The 23820-nt window shown below is 40.1% G+C and overlaps 1 protein-coding gene across 1 annotated transcript in view; it reads left to right on the top strand.

Moving 5' to 3' along the window:
• The window catches only part of LOC124277499, a 73391-nt gene extending 49910 nt beyond the window's left edge, over positions 1 to 23481 (top strand). Inside the window, 12 exon segments of the mRNA XM_046713204.1 lie at positions 76 to 139; positions 2422 to 2521; positions 3037 to 3193; positions 4313 to 4413; positions 5297 to 5445; positions 6295 to 6465; positions 9034 to 9129; positions 11715 to 11903; positions 12576 to 12642; positions 13560 to 13759; positions 16376 to 16390; positions 19567 to 23481. Coding sequence (XP_046569160.1) covers positions 76 to 139; positions 2422 to 2521; positions 3037 to 3193; positions 4313 to 4413; positions 5297 to 5445; positions 6295 to 6465; positions 9034 to 9129; positions 11715 to 11903; positions 12576 to 12642; positions 13560 to 13759; positions 16376 to 16390; positions 19567 to 19683 — 1426 coding nt within the window. The 3' untranslated portion in view covers positions 19684 to 23481.
• The last annotated feature ends 339 nt before the right edge of the window (positions 23482 to 23820 follow it).

Below are 23820 nucleotides of genomic sequence, written 5' to 3'. Positions count from 1 at the left end.
GACTCAAAATGTAAGGATACCTCATCTTAGGTCGTCTTTTAAGCAGCTTCTCTGTAATTCTGTTTTGGGTTGCAGTTACAGCATGTACTATGAGAACCTGCTCCGAGTCAACCATCAGCTGCTCTACCAGAGAGAACAGGTGAGTATTGGGGTGATGGGTGGTTGCTGTTCCAGGTAATAGGTGGGTAATGTAGAGGGGTGGGTGGTCTGTTACTGTATCAGAGAGAACAGGTGAGTATTGGGGAGGGGTGGTTGCTGTTCCAGGTATGGGTGGGTAATGTAGAGGGGTGGGTGGTCTGTTACTGTATCAGAGAGAACAGGTGAGTATGGGGGAACAGGGGTGGGCAGTTGCTGTTCCAGGTATGGGTGGGTAATGTAGAGGGGTGGGTGGTCTGTTACTGTATCAGAGAGAACAGGTGAGTATGGGGAACAGGGGAGGGTGGTTGCTGTTCCAGGTAATAGGTGGGTAATGTAGAGGGGTGGGTAGTCTGTTACTGTATCAAAGACAGGTATTAAATGCTCAGGTTGTGATGATGAGGAGGGTGGACTGAGGTGAAGATGGGTGGTTTATCTATCCATCTTGATGGAGAGAGGAAAGAAGGCGAGCTGTTGAAGGAGGGTGGAGGATTCCTGAGGATGTTTGATATGGGGTGGTGGAGAAGGTGGACTGAGGTGAAGCTGGGTGGTTTATCTATCCATCTAGATGGAGGCTGTTGAAGGAGGGTGAAGGATTCCTGAGGATGTTTGATATGGGGTGGTGGAGAAGGTGGACTGAGGTGAAGCTGGGTGGTTTATCTATCCATCTTGATGGAGGCTGTTGAAGGAGGGTGAAGGATTCCTGAGGATGTTTGATATGGGGTGGTGGAGAAGGTGGACTGAGGTGAAGATGGGTGGTTTATCTATCCATCTTGATGGAGGGAAAGAGGCGAGCTGTTGAAGGAGGGGTGAAGGATTCCTGAGGATGTTTGATATGGGGTGGTGGAGAAGGTGGACTGAGGTGAAGCTGGGTGGTTTATCTATCCATCTAGATGGAGGCTGGTGAAGGAGGGTGAAGGATTCCTGAGGATGTTTGATATGGGGTGGTGGAGAAGGTGGACTGGGAGGTGAAGCTGGGTGGTTTATCTATCCATCTTGATGGAGGCTGTTGAAGGAGGGTGAAGGATTCCTGAGGATGTTTGATATGGGGTGGTGGAGAAGGTGGACTGAGGTGAAGATGGGTGGTTTATCTATCCATCTTGATGGAGGGAAAGAGGCAGAGCTGTTGAAGGGTGGGTGAAGGATTCCTGAGGATGTTTACTGTATGGGGTGGTGGAGAAGGTGGACTGAGGTGAAGATGGGTGGTTTATCTATCCATCTTGATGGAGGGAAAGAGGCGAGCTGTTGAAGGAGGGTGGAGGATTCCTGAGGATGTTTGATATGGGGTGGTGGAGAAAGGTGGACTGAGGTGAAGCTGGGTGGTTTATCTATCCATCTAGATGGAGGCTGTTGAAGGAGGGTGAAGAAGGATTCCCTGAGGATGTTTGATATGGGGTGGTGGAGAGAGGTGGACTGAGGAGGTGAAGCTGGGTGGTTTATCTATCCATCTTGATGGAGGCTGTTGAAGGAGGGTGAAGGATTCCTGAGGATGTTTGATATGGGGTGGTGGAGAGAGAAAGGTGGACTGAGGTGAAGATGGGTGGTTTATCTATCAGCCGAGATCTTGATGGAGGAGAAAGAGGCGAGCTGTTGAAGGAGGGGGTGAAGGATTCCTGAGGATGTTTGATATGGGGTGGGTGGAGAAGGTGGACTGAGGTGAAGCTGGGTGGTTTATCTATCCATCTTGATGGAGGGAAAGAGGCGAGCTGTTGAAGGAGGGTGGAGGATTCCTGAGGATGTTTGATATGGGGTGGTGGAGAAGGTGGACTGAGGTGAAGCTGGGTGGTTTATCTATCCATCTTGATGGAGGCTGTTGAAGGAGGGGTGAAAGGATTCCTGAGGATGTTTGATATGGGGTGGTGGAGAAGGTGGACTGAGGGTGAAGCTGGGTGGTTTATCTATCCATCTTGATGGAGGGAAAGAGGCGAGCTGTTGAAGGAGGGTGAAGGATTCCTGAGGATGTTTGATATGGGGTGTTTGATATGAGAAGGAATACCAGAATCATGGATAAAACATTTCTGACACATTGTGTTAAATCTAGTTGATATGTTACTTTAAATCTTTATTACTTGATGCAATTGGCTTCAAATAATTTTTCCAGTCACTGCACTGTGAAATCTTCAAATGTGAAAAACACATGCCTTTCTGCTTCTTTAGGAAAGTCCCTATATGCAAGTTTCTATATGTCTATTTATCTGTATTTGTCTATTTCATATTTAAAGCAATATGAAGCTGAGACATTAAGAGATTGACAGATGTCCTCAAGAATGAACTTTGTTTTTTCAGGAAATTAAGCAGATGCGTGAACAGCTGAAGGGGTCGCAGCACACAGCCACCGTGGACGTCCAGTGTCAGCTAGCCACACAGGCACATGACCTCCTCATGGGTACTGTCATGTCTCAGTAGAACATGATACATCAGCTCTGTGCAAAGCAATGTTCAAGTTACCTCTACCATGAATTTGGAGAGTGCTTCATTCTGATTGGTCGCTCAGAGGTTTCAAACCACAATTACCACCTCTAACTAACCACAGCTGATTGGACATCAGCATCACTGCAGAAGTTGATATTTCCTGACATGTACCTCTTCCTCAATCATTATCAGAAGTCCTATGGAAATTATGATGTGTACAATTTGGATAGAAAAGTTCGATCTTGAAATCACTGTAATTTTTTATATGTGTGAAAATATATTTAAAACGTGATTGAAATTGACTAAGAGAGATTTTTGTGAACATTATCTTGGTGAACATGAAATAAAAATATTCTCACATTTGCTCACATTCATACAGAATGTATGCAGTCTGAACATGTTGATATGTCAGAGAATAACTTCTCAAAGCTGTCAAAGATGTGAAATAGGTCTCCACTGATAGTGAACCCTGTGCCTCTCTTCTGTCAGAGATCACAGCACTGCGAGCGAAGATAGCAGAGATGCGAGAGATGTTGATGACACAGGAGCGAGACATCCGAGACCGGATCAAGTCGGAGTACGAGGACTTAGTGCAGAATCTCTTTAACTGTACATTCCAACTGCGGGGAAAGTTTGATGAGTTCAAGTAAGTGGACCTGAAATGCATGTGATTCTCTTGCTAAAAGTTTTAAATGCTTTTATTGTATTACTTGCTCATATAGAGAATTCAAAAACCTTGAAAAAGATGATCAGAAAGTTAATCCGATGCAAGTTCCAATGGACGTGTCCTCAAATCTTTAGACATAGAGGTATTGCATCAGGGTAAAAGATATCAGATCAAAAGTCACCCATTCTTTTCTGACTCTTTACATCCCGTTAAGATCCTGGTTAGAACTGGTCTTCAGCAACCCATGCTTGTCGTAAGAGGCCACTGACTCAATGGTTGCCACATGTCATCGTATCCTAACTCACTCTCCTACCCAGAGTTCCATGCAGCCAGCCAGCATAGTACCTCTGCCACAAGCCAGGAAGATGTGACGATTCGTCACATATTGCACCGTCCATTCAATATAACGTACATATTTCTTAACTCTTTTATTTTTGATGAGGCTACACATCTAATTAAACATCTTTAATAGAATGGTTTAGTTTCACTGATAAAATATCCTAAAACGTGTAACACTATTTCGATTTACGTAGCGATCCTTTGTTTACATTGGTTGTACGGCTCCATGTGCTGTCATCGAAGCCGACGGAGAGCAAACTATGCAGCCAGTTTGATATCTAAATATGTACTGTCATAAATCTTACTGTCGCAGTTGTGGAAGAATATATATGTAACAATGTAAAACATTATGAAGAGAGCGCCGAAAAGCTTGAGTAAGGCCAGTCTCTTCTTATTATGAATATGCGTGTTTGTTTACAAACAAGAGAAAAGTCCGGTCACGTGATATGCAAAATAGCCTGTGGCAGTGATGTTATGCTAAGTCATCACTGCGTCGGAGTGTGATCCTAACTATGTAGAATGATGCTCATGATTCATATGTTGATTACTGGATTGCCTGGTTCAGGCATGTTTATATGCACAATGTTGCCATATAGAATATTGTGAGTGCATTATCACAATAATTCACAAAGAATTACCATTTCGGTAAGGAATATTACTTGCAATAATGGCAAAGATTGCAATAGTGGTGAGGACAATACACTTAATAAGGAAATTGTTACTTGAGAGATTATTGTTGAAACCAAATTGTGCTTTCAGAGATGTGTTGTATGACGATGTGTTTGAGAAGATCAGTGAGACGAGACGAGAGGCTGTTGAGGCCATCAGTAAACTGGAGAAGAAAGTTGGAGGTGGAGGAGGTAGGTCCAAGATGAAGGACAGGATGATCTTGGTCAATAGGTCTGGATCCCTGAAGGTAGATTCACATCAAATCAATGTGCAGAATTACACCGAGGTCTGTCGTCTGTGTGAATTACTCAAATATGTCAAAAGGGACAAAACGCTTCCATTTGGTCTCCAATGTGTAGAATCTGTCAGAGCTTTTTGGCAAGGTTGATGAAGCACGCCTAGTGAAATGTTTGGTGTCTCGTAATATTTTTTTTCACACAAGTGAAAAACATGGCTGCAAAGAAACGATCAATAAAAGATCATCAAAATTGTCCATCCCCATTTGAAAAATCTGCAATACAACTGGTCTTCCTCATTTTCTTATTCTATAAGTCGGCTGCTGTATGCTCCATCCTTGTGATGGAGAATGTAGTCTTTGTCGAACAATTTCTCTTTCTTTTGCACTTTCGCATTGTCATCATCTTTGGACAATATTGTGCAGCAAATGACTGCTGCCAAGTCTGCTCCAAACGTTTTGATACAATGGAAAGAAAATAAAGTTAATCAGTCAACACATTAAATCGTGTGAGAGGTAGGACATCAATATTAGTTGATAGTTCAACTGCCAAGCATGTTGAACTATCTATGGCAATCAACAGCTCCCTATGATGGGCCAAGCCATGCCAGTGGGGCATAAGCAATTCAAGGTGATCGTTACTGCCAAACATAACAATATACTTACTTCACTTTATCAGTACAGTAGAAATAATCGGTGCCAACTTTGTAGGTGTTAGTAGCAATGCTTTGTAATTAAGGTTTTTGCTTTCTGAAAGGGCTAGCTCAATATTGACCGAATATCTGGCTTTACAGAAATGGTTTGCTTGCTGCGACTGGTTATCACTGTTTGTGTGTTAGATGATGAACGTCTGAATGAGAACCTGAGTCAGTCAGACAAGCTGCGTGGTCTGCAGCATGAGAACCACACCCTCAACAACCTGGTGCTCAAGATGAAGACGATGACCAGCTGGAGGCAGAACCACTCCACCAACAACTTCCTCAAAACTGTGAGTAGACTTCCACACCATGGCAATATAAGAAACTTCATATCCGTTTGAGACCATACCACAGCAATATGACACCCTTCATAGCCATTTGAAGACATAGTATAGTCATATGACACCCATCATAGCCATTTGAGACTACAGCATAGCCATATGACACCCTTCATAGCCATTTGAGGCCATATCATAGCCATATGGGACCCTTCATAGCCATTTGAGACTACAGTATAGCCATATGACACCCTTCATAGCCATTTGAGGCCATATCATAGCCATATGGGACCCTTCATAGCCATTTGAGACTACAGCATAGCCATATGACACCCTTCATAGCCATTTGAGGCCATATGAGACCATTTTGTAGTAGCTGTTTGGGACCACTTCTATAGCCATCTGAGGTCTATTTGAGTCTAGTGGGGTAGCCTTGTGGTTGATCTCACGCGAAGACCCGGTTCAGATGTGGAAGCCAATTTCAGGTGCCCCATGTGATATTGCTGGAATATTGCTAAAAGCAGCGAAAAACTAAACTCACTCACTCACTCACACCGAAGACCCGGGTTTCTGTCTCGATGTCAAATAAAAAGAGCAGTTGAACTGTTGTCAAATGTCCGCTTAATTTTAATATTCCCTTATTTGCTTTTTCGCAAATTTCATGTAGTTATCTCAAAGAGATATATTTTAGATGAAATTTTAGTGATGGCAGATGACTGTGTTGGAAGACTTTCAATATGTTAGACTGCTTGTCTATAATACTCAGTCTTTGTGGGAACAGTATCCTACCCCCTGACAATGTCAGTCCTTTATCCAGGTCAGTAGACTTTCTATTTTATATTCAACACACAAATTTGACAGATTGGCCGTCTGCGTAACCATGCCAACAACAGCAAGAAGGAGTACATCGAGGTGAAGATGTTGGCGGAGGAAGAGGTGATCCTGCTTCGGCAACAGCTGATGGCTGTCAAGAAGGCGTTGGCTGATACAGAGAGGGAGGGAGAGGACATCAAGAAACAGCTGGACAAGGAGGTAGGCAGGGGAGGGAAACACAACAGCCTGCAGTTTGTACTGTCGGTGTGCAAGGTGTAGATCACTTCTGGTACTCTAAAGTTAATGGACCTTAAATTTTGTCTTTGTACCATGTATGTGTGTGTTTATCTGTGTATCTGTATACGTGTTTGTCTGGGAACCTGCCTGTGTGTATATGTTTGTGTAGATGTCTCCATGTGCATGTGTCTGTCCATGTATGTGTGTAGTAAGTCTATCTGTCCATGTGTCTGTGATGTGTCTGTGTGTGTGTCATGTGTCTGTTCATAGATGTGTGTCAGTGTGTACATGTCCATGTGTCTGTTCATAGATGTGTGTCGATGTGTGTCGCGCATGCCATACATGTCCATGTGTCTGTTCATAGATGTGTGTCAGTGTGTACATGTCCATGTGTCTGTTCATAGATGTGTGTCAGTGCATACATGTCCATGTGTCTGTTCATAGATGTGTGTCAGTGCATACATGTCCATGTGTCTGTTCATAGATGTGTGTCAGTGTGTACATGTCCATGTGTCTGTTCATAGATGTGTGTCCATGTGTACATGTCCATGTGTCTGTTCATAGATGTGTGTCAGTGTGTACATGTCCATGTGTCTGTTCATAGATGTGTGTCAGTGTGTACATGTCCATGTGTCTGTTCATAGATGTGTGTCAGTGTGTACATGTCCATGTATGCGTGTGAATCTGTATATATGTAGGGGCAGTCGGGTAGTCTAGTGGTTAAGGTGTTGGCTCATCACGCAAGACACGGGTTCGATTCCCCACATGGTTAGAATGTGTGAAGCCCATTTCTGGTGTTCCCTGCCATGATATTGCTGGAATATTGCTAAAAGCGGCATAAAACCCAAGTCACTCACGGTGTATATGCATGTCTGTCCATGCATATCCACATGGGTGTGTATGTCCATGTATGTGTGTCTGTCCATGTGTTTGTCTATCCACACATCCATGTATGTGTGTGAATCCATCCATGTGTGCATGTCCATTTGTTTGTCTGTCCATGTATGTGTGTGCATGTTTGTGTGGGTGTGTGCTGAATGCTTGTATGTGCGTGCATGTGCGCTTTGTACCCCCATATGCGTATGTGCTTGCCTGGCACCCCCAGATGTGTATATGTGTTTGTGTGTGCGTGTGTGTCTGTGTACCCCATGTGTATGTTCATAGTGTGCGTCATGTCTAGTGTGTATATGTCCATGCATAGTCTGTACACCCCAATGTGTGTGTCTGTTCATGTGTGTGTGTGTCTGTCCATACCCCATGTGTCTGTGTGTCGCGTGCATGTCTGTACCCCATGTGTCTGTGTGTGTGTGTGTACATGTCCATGTGTATGTGCATACTGTATGTGTATGTGTGTGCGTGTGTGTCTGTACCCCATGTGTATATGTGTGTGTTTGGTGTGTGTCTGCATAAAACCATGTATCACCTGTGTATGTGTGCATGTGTGTACCCCATGTGTGTGTGTCTGTATGTGTGTGTCTGTGTCTGTAATGTGTATGTGTGTGTGTGTCTGTATGCATGTCTGTTTGTGTGTGTCTGTACCCCATGTATATGTGTGTGCGTGTGTGTGCATGCGTGTCTGTACCCCATGTGTGTGTGTGTGTGTGTGTGTGTGTGTGTGTGTGTCTGTACCCCATGTATGTGTGTTCATGTGTGTACATGCGTGTGTCTGTACCCCATGTGTATGTGTGTAAGTGTGTGTCTGTACCCCATGTGTATGTGTGTGTGTGTGTGTGTCTGTACCCCATGTGTATGTGTGTGTGTTGTGTGTATGTGTCCACCCCATGTGTGTGTGTGTGTGTGTGTGTACCCCCCATGTGTATGTGTGTTGTATGTGTGTGTCTGTACCCAATGTGTATGTGTGTTTGTGTGTGTGTCTGTACCCCATGTGTATGTGTGTTAGTGTGTGTGTGTAGCTGTGTCTGTACCCCATGTGTATGTGTGTTAGGTGTGTGTGTGTCTGTACCCCATGTGTATGTGTGTGCATGTGTGTCTGTACCCCATGTGTATGTGTGTGTGTTCAGTGTGTCTGTACTGTGTATGTGTATGTGTGTGCGTGTGTGTCTGTACCCCATGTGTATGTGTGTTCCGTGTATGTGTGTTCGTGTGTGCGTGTGTGTCTGTACCCCATGTGTGTGTGTGTTTGTTTGTACCCCATGTGTTGTTCGTGTGTCTGTACCCAATGTGTATGTGTGTTAGGTGTGTGTGTCTGTACCCCATGTGTATGTGTGTTAATGTATGTGATAGCGTGTGTGTCTGTACCCCATGTGTATGTGTGTTCATGTGTGCGTGCGTGTCTGTACCCCATGTGTATGTGTGTGCGTGTGTGTCTGTACCCCATGTGTATGTGTGTTAGGTGTGTCTGTACCCCATGTGTATGTGTGTTTGTGTGTGCGTGTGTGTCTGTACCCCATGTGTATGTGTGTGTGTGTCTGTACCCCAATGTGTATGTGTGTGCATGTGTCTGTACCCCATGTGTATGTGTGTTAGGTGTGTGCGTATGTGTGTGCGTGTGTGTCTGTACCCCATGTGTATGTGTGTTTGCTGCTGCAGATGAAGATGAAACTGGAGAAGCAGCACGAGATCATGCAGAAGGAACGCAGCAAGAGACAGCTTGAGCAGGCCAAGCAAGCCAACGTGGAGAAACTGGTCAGTAGATCCTAGCTAGTCTACCTTGCACTGGTGATACCAAACTATGTTTAGTCAGTTAAATTTATATAGTCTCTGGACGTGTTTAACCTTTTCAGTTTTATCTTTTGTTGATAACTGAACTGAAAGCTTAGTGTTGTTGTTTGAAAAAACATTGAGCCATTTGAGACCACTTCATGGCCATTTGAGACCATATCATATCCAAAAGAGACCACTCTATAGCCATTTGAGACCATATCCTATCAAAAGAGACCACTTTATAGCCATTTGAGACCATATCCTATCAATAGAGACCACTTTATAGCCAGTTGAGACCATATCCTATCAAAAAGAGACAACTTTATATCCATTTGAGACCATATCCTATCAAAAAGAGACCACTTTATAGCCATTTGAGACCATATCCTATCCAAAAGAGACCACTTTATAGCCATTTGAGACCATATCGTATCCAAAAGAGACCACTTTATAGCCATTTGAGACCATATCGTATCCAAAAGAGACCACTTTATAGCCATTTGAGACCATATCATATCCAAAAGAGACCACTTTATAGCCATTTGAGACATTGTAATCTCTGGACTTGTTTAATTTTTTACCCCGGGGGCTTTAGTATGGGGATATAGGCTCCGATCCATCGGCTAATGCGTACGAATTGGAATATCTTAAGAACCGTCGACTAGATTCTTTTCATATTTGGTACCTAGGTTTACCACAGTATAAGAAAGGTCCCAGTCAGGTTTGGTGACCTTGATCTTCATTTCAAGGTCACAAGGGGACTTTAACGTTTTACTCTTGTCACCGTTAACTAGATTTTCTTCATAGTCAACACCAAGCTTTATCTAGGGAAGGTGCAGGGCCCAGTCAATTTTGGTGACCTTCACATAATTTTCAAGGTCATGATGACACTTTGAAGATTTCAGCATGTTAACCTGCATGTTAAGCTATCTTAAGAACCATTCACCGGATTTTCTTCATATTCAACACCAAGCTTTATCTAGGGAAGGCGCAGGGCCCAGGTGAGTTTGGTGACGGTCACATAATTTTCAAGGTCATGGTGACACTTTGAAGATTTCAGCATATTAACCTGCATGTTATGCTTGTCAGCGAGATACCTCAAGAAACATTCACTGGATTTTCTTAATATTTCACGCCAAGCTTTATCCAGGGAAGGCGCAGAGCCCAGTCGATTTTGGTGACCTTCACTTAATTTTCAAGGTCACATCAACACTTTGAAGATTTCAGTATGTTAACCAGCATGTTGAGATGGTAAGCGAGATATCTCAAGAACCATTCTATGGACTTTCTTCATATTTGACACCAAGCTTCATCTAGGGAAAGTGCAAGGCCCAGTCGATTTTGGTGACCTTCACTTAATTTTCAAGGTCCAGTCAATTTTAGTGACCTTCACATAATTTTCAAGGTCACTGCGACACTTTGAAGATTTCAGCATGTTAACCAGAATTCACTGGATTTTTTTCATAGACTTTCAAGACTTCCCTTGAATGTTTTTCAATAAGCAATTTCTTTAGTACCATTTTTGCATATTTCATACACTATGACATTCATGTCAAGGTCAAAGTGAGTCTTGAAAATATTTGTGTGTTTGAACAACTAAAGAGCAAGATATCAAGAGAGGTTGACTGGTCATGTTTTTGTTGACATTTAACTTCATCTTAAACTTTCATTACTTTTTAAGTTTGATTTGATAATTTGCGGCGGGGGGATTATGTCACCTTAGTGACAATGCTTGTTATCTCTTGTTACATTCTCTCCCCACAGAGGTCACTTGTCATATCTTCCTACAAACCTCTGTTCTAATATGGCCCTTTCATGGTGCGAGTGTTCAGGATTCGTGATTGGTTGCAATCAGATTTAGTTGTGCAGTCAGTGACGTTTCAAAAGTGATCATTCGCAAGGCCTCGGTAATTTCCGTATGCTTCGGGAAAACTAGACCCTCTTCCCCTGCGCGATGCACAAACGTTTCTTCTAGAAAGAACTCAGTCATGTAATGGCCGATCAATGGCGTCTTCATCGTCCTCATTGACAACGGACAAGCTTGCCATTAAATGTCTTGTGTGTCACATCAACACAAGTCCCCGGCTGAGGAGGGATATTTGTGGCCTTATATTTGCTTGTATTAGTCAAGTTGGATCTAAGTCGATGTAACGTGTTCTGATTTGATAGAAAGAAGGGAGATAATTTTGCTGCTAGGGGATTTTATGAGAACCGGGAAATATGGCCGCATTAGAACAGAGGTTCGTAGGAAGATATCACAAGTAACCTATGTGGGAATAGGATGCTCTTGTTAATGACTGAGCTAAAATCTTAGCTTTGCATCAGCCATTGAATTGAGCACATGTCAAGACCACATCATTTATGTGATGCACATATGTTAATTAAAAAAATAATATATAATTTGTTTTAAATTTTGTTTAAAGAAGGTAGAAATACAAATTGCTTATTTTTTCCTGTTCTTATCTAGTGATTAGGTAACTAATATCAGTGTCACAGAATTATTTGGGCCTAAAAAGGCATTGCTAAAATATCCAGGAAACGTTCTGACTATCACTTCTTTTTGTCAGCTTGACGAGCTGGAGGATAAGGAAGTACGACTCCGGATCCTGTCCGACGAGCAGGAACGGAATGTCCGCCTCCAGTCCATGACCCAGGAGAAGGTCCGGAAGGATGTTTTCAGCATCAAGAAACAGCTGACACATGAGAGGAACCTCAAGCTGGATGCCTTCCAGCGTGTCGATGAACTGCAGGCTACGGTTAGTTTGCCGTACAAGAATCAGTCCACTTCGCATGCTTTGTTGGTTTAACACGCTGTCATTATTACATTTATTCTACATCAGTGATGGGGCAGTCAGCAGTGTATATACAGACACATCAAAGTCAAAATGCACTAAGAAATCTTTAATGCGTGAAAAATCATGTATGCACACATGCATGTTGTTTCGCCTTTTCATAGCTTTACCTTACAAGAGCAATTATCTTCCATCACGACATTCTAGCCAATCACATTTTACTTAACCTCTATAAGTTCACACATTATGCATCAAAATATCAATATATACTCATGGAAACGAATAAAGGAACACATGAAAGTACAAGTTTTCCTTTATTCTTTTCCAGGTTTCTTCACAAGGTATGTATTGCACTGTGAGTGAAATTCTGGAAATAAATAAAGGAACTTGTACTTTCATGTGTTCCCTTATTTGTTTCTATGAGTATATATGCCACACTATCTGTCACTACTGCATTGGAATGATGTAGAGAAATACATTATATACCCACGGAATAATTGTAGAACATTTATAGATCAGGTTTGTAGTATATAAACATTAGTCTGTGTTTCATATGAGATTCATTATGCACCAGGATATTGTTTGTGTTGGAACTATATTTTTTTGAAAATATTTACATATGTATTCTGTGTGCAGGTGTATGACTATGAGACCTCTGTGAATCGGTCCCAGTCATCCGCAGCTCTTCAGCCACCAGTTCCAGGTATGTGACTGACTCCTCTCCTCACTGCAGAGGAACCCACAGAGATTTATCTACACCTGTTCAGAGGCCAATGTTTGGCCCCATGCAAAATACACTACAAACTCAAAATTTGACTGAATAATTTCTCAGTTGCTCAGAATTTATGAAAATAAGAACATTAAAACAAATCAAATTTTAAACATCGGCATGATTTTTTGCTAATTTGTCTGACAAAGGCATGTTGGTTTGGAATCCTAGATAAATCCTCTGCCCCTCTCTCAAGCTCTTCCTACTTTTGGTTTTAACCCACTTGGATGCCGGTTGTGAATAGGTCCCATCGACCTATGTGGGTCTAATATGGTGTTTAAGGGTTACTTGGTCTCCTTGTTCAGAGTTGCTTACCTTTTACATACCAGGATCTAGTAATTCTTGACTAGAATTCTCTCTGATTGTGAACCTTGTTTCTCATCATCATAGCCATGGTGAAGGTCAACAATCACTCTCACATGAAGCCATCACACAGCTGTATTTCAAAAACTTATCCCAAACATTGTTTAAATCAAGTTTCAGCAATTTCTCTCACTCTACAGTTACAGTATTTGATGTACAATTTCCAGGATTCTTGAATAAAATTGTTGTTCTCCATTTATGAATCACTGTATCACAGAAAAACATTTTGTTTCTATTTACCTGTTCTTCCTACTTTTCTGGCCAGGGGATGATCAGAAATACTTTTGGGGTTCCAAGGCATAAACACTGGCTTCTTAGTCTAGTGACACATGGAACATTGCATATGATATTTGAATATTCCATTATGATCATATCATTACACATGATTATAAGTCCTGTGAAACTATGTTTAGATGGTTTTATTCACAATGACATTCCAGGCTTGTAAGTCTTTTTGTCAAATTCTACATCAATCCCCATGTTTCTAGCTGCCAAGGTCAGGTCAAGGGCGATGTCAGCAGGCGTGGCAGGTCGTCGGCAGATGGTGCCAGGAAGTCGGGGGACATCAGCTGGGGGCATGTGGCCCCCTCAGATCACCTGGCCGGGGAACCGCAGCCCCTCACCCATGGGGGACACCCACACCCTCCTGAACAACCTGGACTATAAGAAGATGCAGCGACCCAAGACTGTAAGTCCCTACATTATACAGGCTGATACAGTGCAGCTAGAGGCATAGTGATGTGAAGTGGGTGGACTTGCAAGTGTAGATGGTCATCGTCAGTACTTCCTGGTTTCGTTTAGACCACGTTCCACAATCACCCATGAATACATACTACTACTGTGTTGTATATGCGGCGTTCATGATAATTAAATCTATAAACCATTTCTTGACAATGTCTCAGTGTATGAAGCAGATTGTCAAAAGGCTCTTGCGTGTTGAACAGGTGCCACATGTAAACCATGGAACATTATTATATTAAAGCTGAGCACTCACAGGTCTGGCTCTCCTCATGCTGGACAGGCTTGGTTGACACATGTCATCGTATCCCAATTGCCTAGATCGATGCTCATGATGTTGATCACTGGATTGTCTGGTCCAGACTCGAATATTTACAGACTGCTGCCATATAGCTGGAATATTGCTGAGTTGTGTGTTAAACAACAAACAAACAAACAAATCCTCATTGCTGGAACCGGGGCGGTGGGGTAGCCTCATGGTTAAAACGTTGGCTCATCATGCGAAGACCCGGGTTCGAATCCCCACATGGGCACAATGTGTGAAGCCCATTTCTGGTGTCCCCCGCCGTGATGTTGCTGGAATATTGCTAAAAGCGGCGTAAAACCAAACTCAGTCAGTCAGTCAGTCTTGCTGGAACCTGTCGCCCATTTCACAAAGCTATAGCAGAATTACAACTCATAAGTTCTATTCGTTAACGTAGACTTACAGTTGTAGCGCTACAATCGTTTAGTGAACCACAACCCAGACCTCTTTGTGAATCATTGGTAATATCTCTAAACCATAGAGCTGTATGTGCATGGTTGATTGAGGAATGTAGTATACAAACCTGTGGATTACTGATGATGGTAGATAATAAGCTATGTAATGCTTACAGAGTAAGTCTTACTAGTCCAGAGGGAAGAGTTCACCAGACCAGTGTTGTGATCCAAGTCAATATGACAGATTGGCTCTGTCATTGATATTATATATAATCTATATAACCAATTGAATCACTAAATGAATCGATACAGCTGCCAGAATGTTCTGAATATGTCAACAGTGATAGTAGACGTGGATCCAGGTTTTTGAAGTGGCTTCACCAAATGTAGTTAACAAGAGGCGTCTGTGAAAGGGCATCCTCCTCCTAAACTCACCAGTACGATGAGCTTGGTGTGACTTTGCACACAAAGGCAAACTTCCTGTCAGAAAAATTGGGATCATTCATGTCACTCACTTTTCACTAATACCTCTATGAATCGTTAACACATGTGAATTGATTAGCTTTAAAATCTTGACTTATTCCATCTGGGTAACTGTAAGGGATTAAAATTTCTTTTTCAGTTGATTTTGTTAGGAACTGCTATGAGCTTTTGAATTTTATGTCGGTATACCTGATTAAAAGAAATAAATTTCTACTTTCACTTATTTGAACAATTTAGAAAATGACAGGAAGGGTTTCACAGCATGATATATTTTAACAAATCCTAGACTGTCTTCCTAACAAAACCTAAGCATGTCTGCATGGTGTCTTCTATATCAGTGTTGTGGCGTACATGGCTGATGTTCTATAACCTGGTAGAACTGATAGTGGGTGTCAGTTACAAGCATACACCTGATTGTCCAATATTTTATCTTGTAATTCATTTCAGTTGTACATAAATGAACACAACAAGTGTGTTTGTAAAGAACGAAAAGAGGCATACAGTTGCCCACAAAACTCTGAAATACATACTTGTATATCAATTTAATTTATTTACTCAAAGTGTTGTAGATATAATTGAAAAAGATTTCTTTAATAATATTCTTAAACTTATATCTGCATTGTCCCTATTAATTTGTTTTCTTGTGTATGCCAAACACCAACAAAATTTGAATTCCTTTTTGCTTTCATATTCAAAGTCAAAAGGTTGATCAAAATCTCAGTAAATGTTCAGATAGGCGGTTACTATAAGCACATTTCCCAATTACAGAATTCTTTTACCTTACCTATATGTCAAGAAGCAACAAGGACTGTAAAACATGTGTTTAGGTCCTTCTGAAGTATAAGAGGAACAGTTTGCTAAGACCTACAGTGCAGCCCTGTACACCTAGACTATCCACTGGATTCTATTGGATAGTGAGGTTTCCATGGTAACACAGCCTGCACCAATGAGATGTACACTGACCTTCATCTTCATCTCCACAATCATAATTTGTAATATGAATATTCATCATGTCATATTCAACCTTATCAGCATTTATTCATTTTGATAAATGGGAAATAAATTTTGGAATATATTTTAAGTGTGTATGCACATTAGGGACCGATGGGTCACCCATTTTGTTCTGGGGAGGAAGGGGTAATCAATTTTGTACATATGGACTTAGGGGGTCATCAATTTTGTGCAAAAAATATTTTAAAATTATGCTTGAAAAATACAGGAATGGTGGGGGTGTCATTGATTTTGTACATGATATGCAGGGGGGAGATTCACATTGTACATGCTTCTCCGTAAAAATCATCCCCCTCCCCACACATAAGAGTTGAACGTGACATGACTCATCCAAGTAAGCAAAAATATATATACTGTTGTGCTAATCTTCCAGTTAATGAGAGCCAAGGTGAGAAATAGTCTTCCTCCCAACCCTATTTCAGCATGTTTTGTGCACGCTATATGACCTGACCTCATCCAAAACACATGTGTTGGGTCATGACCTTGACCTCACCTGACCTGCATGTGTCGGGCCATGACCTTTCTATCTGTTTGTCTATGTTATGTCACACCAGGGGGCTCTGTTAATGTTGTCACTTTTAGATCCAAAACCATTTCAGATAATTTTATCATTCGGGTTAAGTTGTTTTTCAAATCTCCTGGTGTGACTGTGGGTTTTATTGTGCTGTGCTGTGGTGTGGTGTGAAGACACTTTGCATGTTGATCCTATTTTTGATATATACCCACAGGAATCTTGTGAATCACAATATTTCGGCCATTATTCATTGCCATTCGTTTGCTCTTTTTCGTATTTAGGATATGATGTAATTTCATGAAAATTATGGTATCATATCTTTAAAACCATATTGAAAAACTGGCAGTTATATAAGGATTTATAAAAATATCCTATACTCAGTGTTATTGTTTCTTAGTATCAATCACATTTTCAAAAGTTTATCCAAATTAATTAAATGTCAACAGAAAAACCCAGTACAAACAAGATTTCCTGACAAGATTATTATAGATAAAAGTATGTCTGATTTTATTTATCCATTTTGAAACCTTTGATGCTACTCAAAAAAAGAATTCAGGACCACCAGATTTTTAACAATTATGTGATCCTTAACTTCTTTGAGTAGTATACCTCCTTTTCTCTGTAGATGTATGTCCAGTAGAACTGTTCCACTGAAGGAAATTAGTTAGTGTCTGTTAGTGACCACCATTTTGTTTCAGTGTTTAATCTGGTTTCGTTTCAGTTGTTTCCATCAATTCGCTGAAGGTAACAAGGATGTAGGATGTTTGATGTCGGTGATGATGTTGGTGCGACAGGGGTTGTGGGTTGAGTGGTTTTATCACATCACCATAGAGATGCCATGTTAGTTGTTATATATGTCACATGTACGTCTCTTGGTGTATGTTAATGTGGGTTAGATGTTGGAATGTTAGTAAATATTAATTAAACTCTAGTGACATATGTTTTCAATAGGAATAATGTAGAATATTTATAACGCGCCTTTCCAGGCTTCATATCCTGCACAAATCATAACGCATAAATATAATCTGATTATTATTACCTCGGGTAACCCAAGCTGCCTGTGAGGTGCTAGAAAGTTAATAGTCACATGACTTAGCCCACCGGGCAGTCATTTTCTGACCATTGACTGAAGTCCTAGAAACTCTCAGGAGTCAAGTTGCCAAACACAGTCACCCATCCAAGAACTCTCCTGCCCTACATTGCTTATTGTCAACTGATTTGTGACCTGAGCTCTATGCACAGGACCACACACTAGTGTTGGGAATTGGTTGAAATCTCACAATTGATGATTGCTTCATTACCAACGAACAATCATCGAAAAAAATTGGTTAGCATCATTTTTCAGATTTTCCTATCCAGGTTGTTATTGCAGATATGTATAACATGATGCAACTTGCTACTTTAAAGTGATGACTAATATATCATGAACATAAACTTCCTTGAGTCTTAGAGACATATTCAGTCATGGCTTTTCAGTTAGTGAAGTGAGTTTTCTAAGAATTAAACACATTTTCGGGCCCTGACAACTTCTACGATAAGTTCCATCGTCAAGTTTTTCAAAGACTAAAACAGTAGTTCCAAAATTGTTTATGTTCGATTATGAGAAAATGTGATCGATTGCTTGGTGGTTTGGTCACTGCGACCAATCTTCGATTATTTCAATTAATCGGAACACCACTACCACACACCACCAGAGATAACGATGATTACCGTGGTTAGAGAATTTGGCCCACAGGAAACTTCCCGAACTCTAATTCTAACTGAGTGAGTGATAGAGATTAGTTTACCGTTACTTTATGCAGTATTCCACTTATATCACTGCATGTCAGCTCAGTGTGGAAGGAAAATGATAGAAAAATTATCATTGCATGACAGGAATAAAACCCATGATCGCAGGTTTCAAATGTGTCCAAGGGACATAACTCATTGTGAATTGTGACACCTATAACAATGGGCCATCAATGAAACCCACTCCTTAACCCTCCATTTCAATTCTAAGAGATCAGTGACAAGCTGGACTTGTGACCACTGGTCACATTATGTCAGTCACTGGATTGTCTGGCTCGTTTATTTACAAGTTATTGTCACATAGTTGAAATATTGCAGAGGTTACCCTAAAACAGATCCAAGACAGTCTGATGGTTGATACACACACTGTAGACTAACACTGAATATATATAATTTTGATAGTAACAAACAAGCCCATTTAAATTGAATAGGAGCCCCAGGGAGACCAGAGATTCAGAACCTGAGGAAATCTAGACTTGCTTTATTTAGGACTTTAGCACTGTAGACAGGGCTTGGTAGTAGGGAAAATAATGTGGTTCAGGGACTGTGAGACAGACTACACACACTACGGTGGTTTGTCAGTGAAGATGACCAGATATTGCAAGAATGACTCAATCATGAGAAAATTTACAATAGAATTATTGCAGTAGCTACAGAACTTGATTGGTAGAAGCTGATCTTTAGCAACTTAATGACCTATTTTTATCATATATCATTTTTATATTTATGTTTAGTAAATGAGCTAAACTGGTAATGGGGTAGCGTGTGCTTCGTTGTTTATAGCAACATCCCCAACACGTGTGTGTTTGAGCCGGGATGCAGCTGGTTTCCATAACGCTTACAGTTGCAGCTGGTGCTTACGTCTGAGAAATTAAACATCAACATATATAGTATTGTCTTTTCCATCTTTTAGCTTTTTCGGTATCAGTTATGTTTTGATAGGAGTATGTTTCATAAGGATGTCAATACCAGTAGGTCTAATTTGTATGATTTATTTTGATTTTTTTGTTCAAAATTATTATACCGGACATTTTTTCTGCTGACTTAATGGTATAGGTTATTGTTGGAATATTTTTAAAAAAATTGCTTTCCTAATTAATATTGATGTATGTTTAGGCTTCAGAACATGACAATAATTTGGGTGCTTTCAAACACATTAAAGTGTCCCTGTGTATTGCTGCATTTGAACATATTGAATCATATTGCTGTGTTCAGACGTGTCAATCCTGTTGCTGCTTCAACAGCTGTCCTGAATGTTTCAGGTGGGCGGACGATTACGCAGCCGAATTGCTGAACAGTTGCTGAACGAGTTTGAATCTGACCACCATCAAACCATTGTCCAGTTGGAGGAACTACAGCTAGGGGATGGAAGACCATAGGGGGCATAACCTATAATTTGTATGGCAAGCCATCAGGGCCATGATCTATATGTATGGAATGGTAGACCAGGGTGTGTTCTGTCGTGTTCTGTCATTATAGAAGGCAGTCTAATTCTTCTGGGTGTGTATGAAGTCTCTAAGCCTTGTGTTAGTTACAAGCTTGTGTAAGTTGCATCAATGCTACATAAGTATTACAGTGTTACAATATTACAAATCAGGACATTTACATCTGTGTAAGTAACCAGAGTATCAACTACAACATAATCTTCAGATGATGAAACTTCCCCGAGATGATTCTCTTCACAATTTACTTATCTTAGATGCTAAAATTGAACCAAACTTGATTGTATGTCAGGCCAAATTTCACAATAACGAGGCAAGAACTTCCATCAGTCTTGTTCAGATACAGGAGTTATGGCACTACTACTTCTGCGATCAAGTCTAAACATAGCCATGGTGATAGTAATTTACTAAAGTTCCTGTAAGTTGTAAAAATTGGAATAATATTAATAAATGATTTGGATTGTCTCCTGTACATGTAGAATGGCTTGCATTGCCTCTGTTGGAAGATTGTATCTTATAGGCTGTTTTCATTAGTGAAACGAGAGGCATGGAATATGTGGGATAAATGTGGGCTTGATGATCTAACTGATTGGATGGAATTGTTGTACTAGTTTTGTAGATTGGGTGGAATACATGTTCTATAGTCTTTGCAACTCTAGTTTCCTGAAATTATTTCCAAAATATCTGAGAGAGTTTTATAAGTGAAACTGTTGAAAGTGGCATTAAAACCTGACTCCCTCACTCACTATTTTGCCAGAAACCAGATTGATGGTTTATGGTGATCAATGACAGTCTTGATGTTTACTTACTTCTCGAAACTTGCAGAATTTCTGTGAATGCTTGATACTCTCATTACGTCCACATCACTGTGATATGGCGTCATGAACCTCTATGCATATACTGGACCTTCGTCATATAGCTGGAATATTGCTGAGTGCGGCGTTAAACAACAAACCAACCATCCAACTATGTGTATATTTATATATTTTATAGCTTAGTGCCTCTGTTTTTCTGTCAACAGAGGCAATGCAGTTTTGTACAGATTTGTTATTTACTGAAATGTTTGAATGCCAAAGGACAGAGGCCATTTTTATGCAGCATTATTCCATTGCCAATTTTACCATTTGTATGACGCATCTGTTTCTTAGAACAAATCTGTGATACTTAGAGATGTTTTTTAACATATCCAAGGAGTACATGATGATCCATTATTCAATATTAACATTATTTACACTTTCCAAGCCTAAATAACATGAACTTATGTTTTACTCCAGTCATCAATTTGACATGTTGTTTTAGTTTTTGTATGTGTTTGGTGATCATGGACCAAAGGAGAATCGTGTATATGTTGTAATAATGAACACATCTACAGAAACTGTTTAGCTCAAGATCAGCCTCATGAAAGTGTTTTCTAACTCTGGATGTATGTTCAACAATCGGAAACACTGAAAAGTTGCAGTAATCTGGCGCCAAGGGAAGCCAAAAGGAGTCTTCAGAACCCTAAGACATTAATATCAGCAAGAGCTCTAGAAACTCAGGTCATTTTGACTCCTTGCGTACTTGGAGCCCCAAAAAGCCTTCTTTGATAACAAACTCTGATTTCTTTGAAGCATATAATGCAGCATGAGATTCTGCAGGTAGTGCCTTCCATAGCCTTGCTTCCAAATATGTGGTAGAAGAATGCTTTGGATGCAGAGTTGCCTCCCCTTGGTGTGCCAGGAACTTATGATAGTTTTGGATCCTAGATGTGTGTGATTATATACCTTGGTTTTTCAGATGATAACCTCAAACAAATAGTGTTTTATTGGGACTAAATTTGTAATTACTCTTTGGAAAAATTAATTAGGTTTTTTTAATGAACTTAATGTTGTTTTATTTTTAATCTGATAGAATTAAGGACCCTTTCAATTCACTTTAAAGATAATTGTTTGAGTATTTTACAAGTGACACAGACTTTATGTGTTTGAGTGCTGTACAATGTAACTGTGCCTCTCAATCTGTGATACAGTCAGCATATTGCTCTTGGGCACCTGTTGTTTGAATATGCTTGTATACATTTTTCACATCTCTCCAAATGATGATATATTTGAGAATATCTAAAGGTACCCATGAACCATAAGTTCTTGAAGTTATGACTTTTATGAGATAATGATTATCATAAACAGTAAAGTTTTAATTCATCCTCACATTTTACAATTTTCACTTTTGACATGTTTTGGGCTGTACTCTTTGTGATATGATTTATACTGTACAGTAGATGAAAAACTCCTCATGAATCACTCTCCTATCGTTTATACATGTAGAAAAGGTATTGATGGTGTATGGTGTTAATGTTTGAGACAGATACTGGCCTCAATGTTCGTAGGTGCTGAATCTTGTGGTGTAGGAACTGTGCCTTTGTGTATGCAAGTGACAGTTTATGACAACAGATAGTGTTAGCAACAATATTTTCCACAGCAAATACTGCCTCTCTTTCAATTTCGTTCTACAAGGTTTGTGGTTTTGATTGTTATTCTGTTGGGGAGCTTCTGGTAAATGTTCATTGTGAATCTGAATATAGTGGAAGCTGTCTAAACCTGCACTCATCAGGACTGAAGAAATAATCCGGTTTAGACAGCATGCCAGATTGTAGAGCTGACACGGTTACCTACGACTAGAATTGGAACCAGTTTTGTCGCTCATGTACATTGTTGTATCATGTGGTTCTCTCAATTCATATTCACTTTTTTTTACTTAATAACGTAAACATGACAAATCAACACATTTGAAAAAAATGGCAGCGGCATGCTCATAATCCCTTGTTATTTCAAGGATTATTTCGCAGGATTAATTGGTGTACTCATCACTCATGCTATCAACCATGGGTTCGGCCCAAACATCATTATTTGCTGCCTTGATAGCTGTAATATTGATGACTGCTGCAGAAAACAAAATTGACTCACTCACTCTGGGAAATGTGTCCCATAATTAAATGTTAAATACACAGTGTATCCTGCGAACTGTGAATTGTCTACTTTATTTTTCTTGTTGATAAATATTTCAATATTCTGAAACACTTTGAAAAACCTTTTTATATAATTTAACAAAATGGCCACCACCAAAAAAACAAATTTTATGGTTTTCAGTATTGACGGATGAAATAATGAAACAAAACCACGTCATCCTGTTGGTTCAATATCATTTGATGCAGATCAAGACTACCTTGATCATAAGAACATATCCTCCTCATATCAAGTTAACACTGATTACATGTTTTCATTGAGTGAGTGAGTACATTTATTTGTTACAATTTGTACTAGCAAACATTTCAGCAATTGAGGTTCTGTCTCCTATTTATGTCCGTATGAGAGTCTGTATATGTCCATTACATGTTTTAGTATAATCTACAGTACCTTAATTCATAGGCATGCCAAAGATCTGATGCAGACTTTTTATGTTAAAGGCTTTCAAACATCATATGGGTATTTTTTTATGCTTTTCTTTAAAAAACCTGTTTATTTAAACACAGATAGTGGAACCAAAGAATGTGCTATTTTGTATAAGTAACCCGCTGCTGTTTAAGAAATATTTTAGAAAGAACTTTATGATTCCACAAATGCCTTGTTTTGTATTTGTCAAAGGACCGTCCATGTTTCCTCAGTATTACCCCTTGTTGTATGTCTAGTTAACTAAATATTTACGACTTATTTGTTATATGTCTTTGAATAGAATGAAAAAATAAACTTGTTGCAATAAGCATGTTTTAAGTGTTTATTTGGCCTACCTTTAGAACCCTTAGGGTTCGAACCCCCTGAAGTCTTCCCTTTGAACATTTCTGGATCCGCCTATGATCACAATAGGAAATGACACGTGACATGTTGTTACCAAAACAATGCTCTTTGACGTCAGACTACTGCTGGGTTATCGTAATGAGTGCTACATACAATACAAACTTCACATTTGATATGAAGTAAAACTGCAAAAACACAAGTAGCACATGTTTAACCATCAACATTTTATCTCTAAGAAACTGATCTGAAAGTTCACGGGATATTTCATGTAGATTATATACTTTTAAAAAAGTACGGGATAATC

Source organism: Haliotis rubra, unplaced genomic scaffold, assembly GCF_003918875.1.
Source record: "Haliotis rubra isolate DU_JTF1 unplaced genomic scaffold, ASM391887v1 Scf222, whole genome shotgun sequence".
Taxonomy (NCBI): Eukaryota; Metazoa; Mollusca; class Gastropoda; order Lepetellida; family Haliotidae; genus Haliotis; species Haliotis rubra.
The sequence above is the reverse complement of the archived record's forward strand: the minus strand, read 5'-3'. Positions and strand labels throughout refer to the sequence as shown.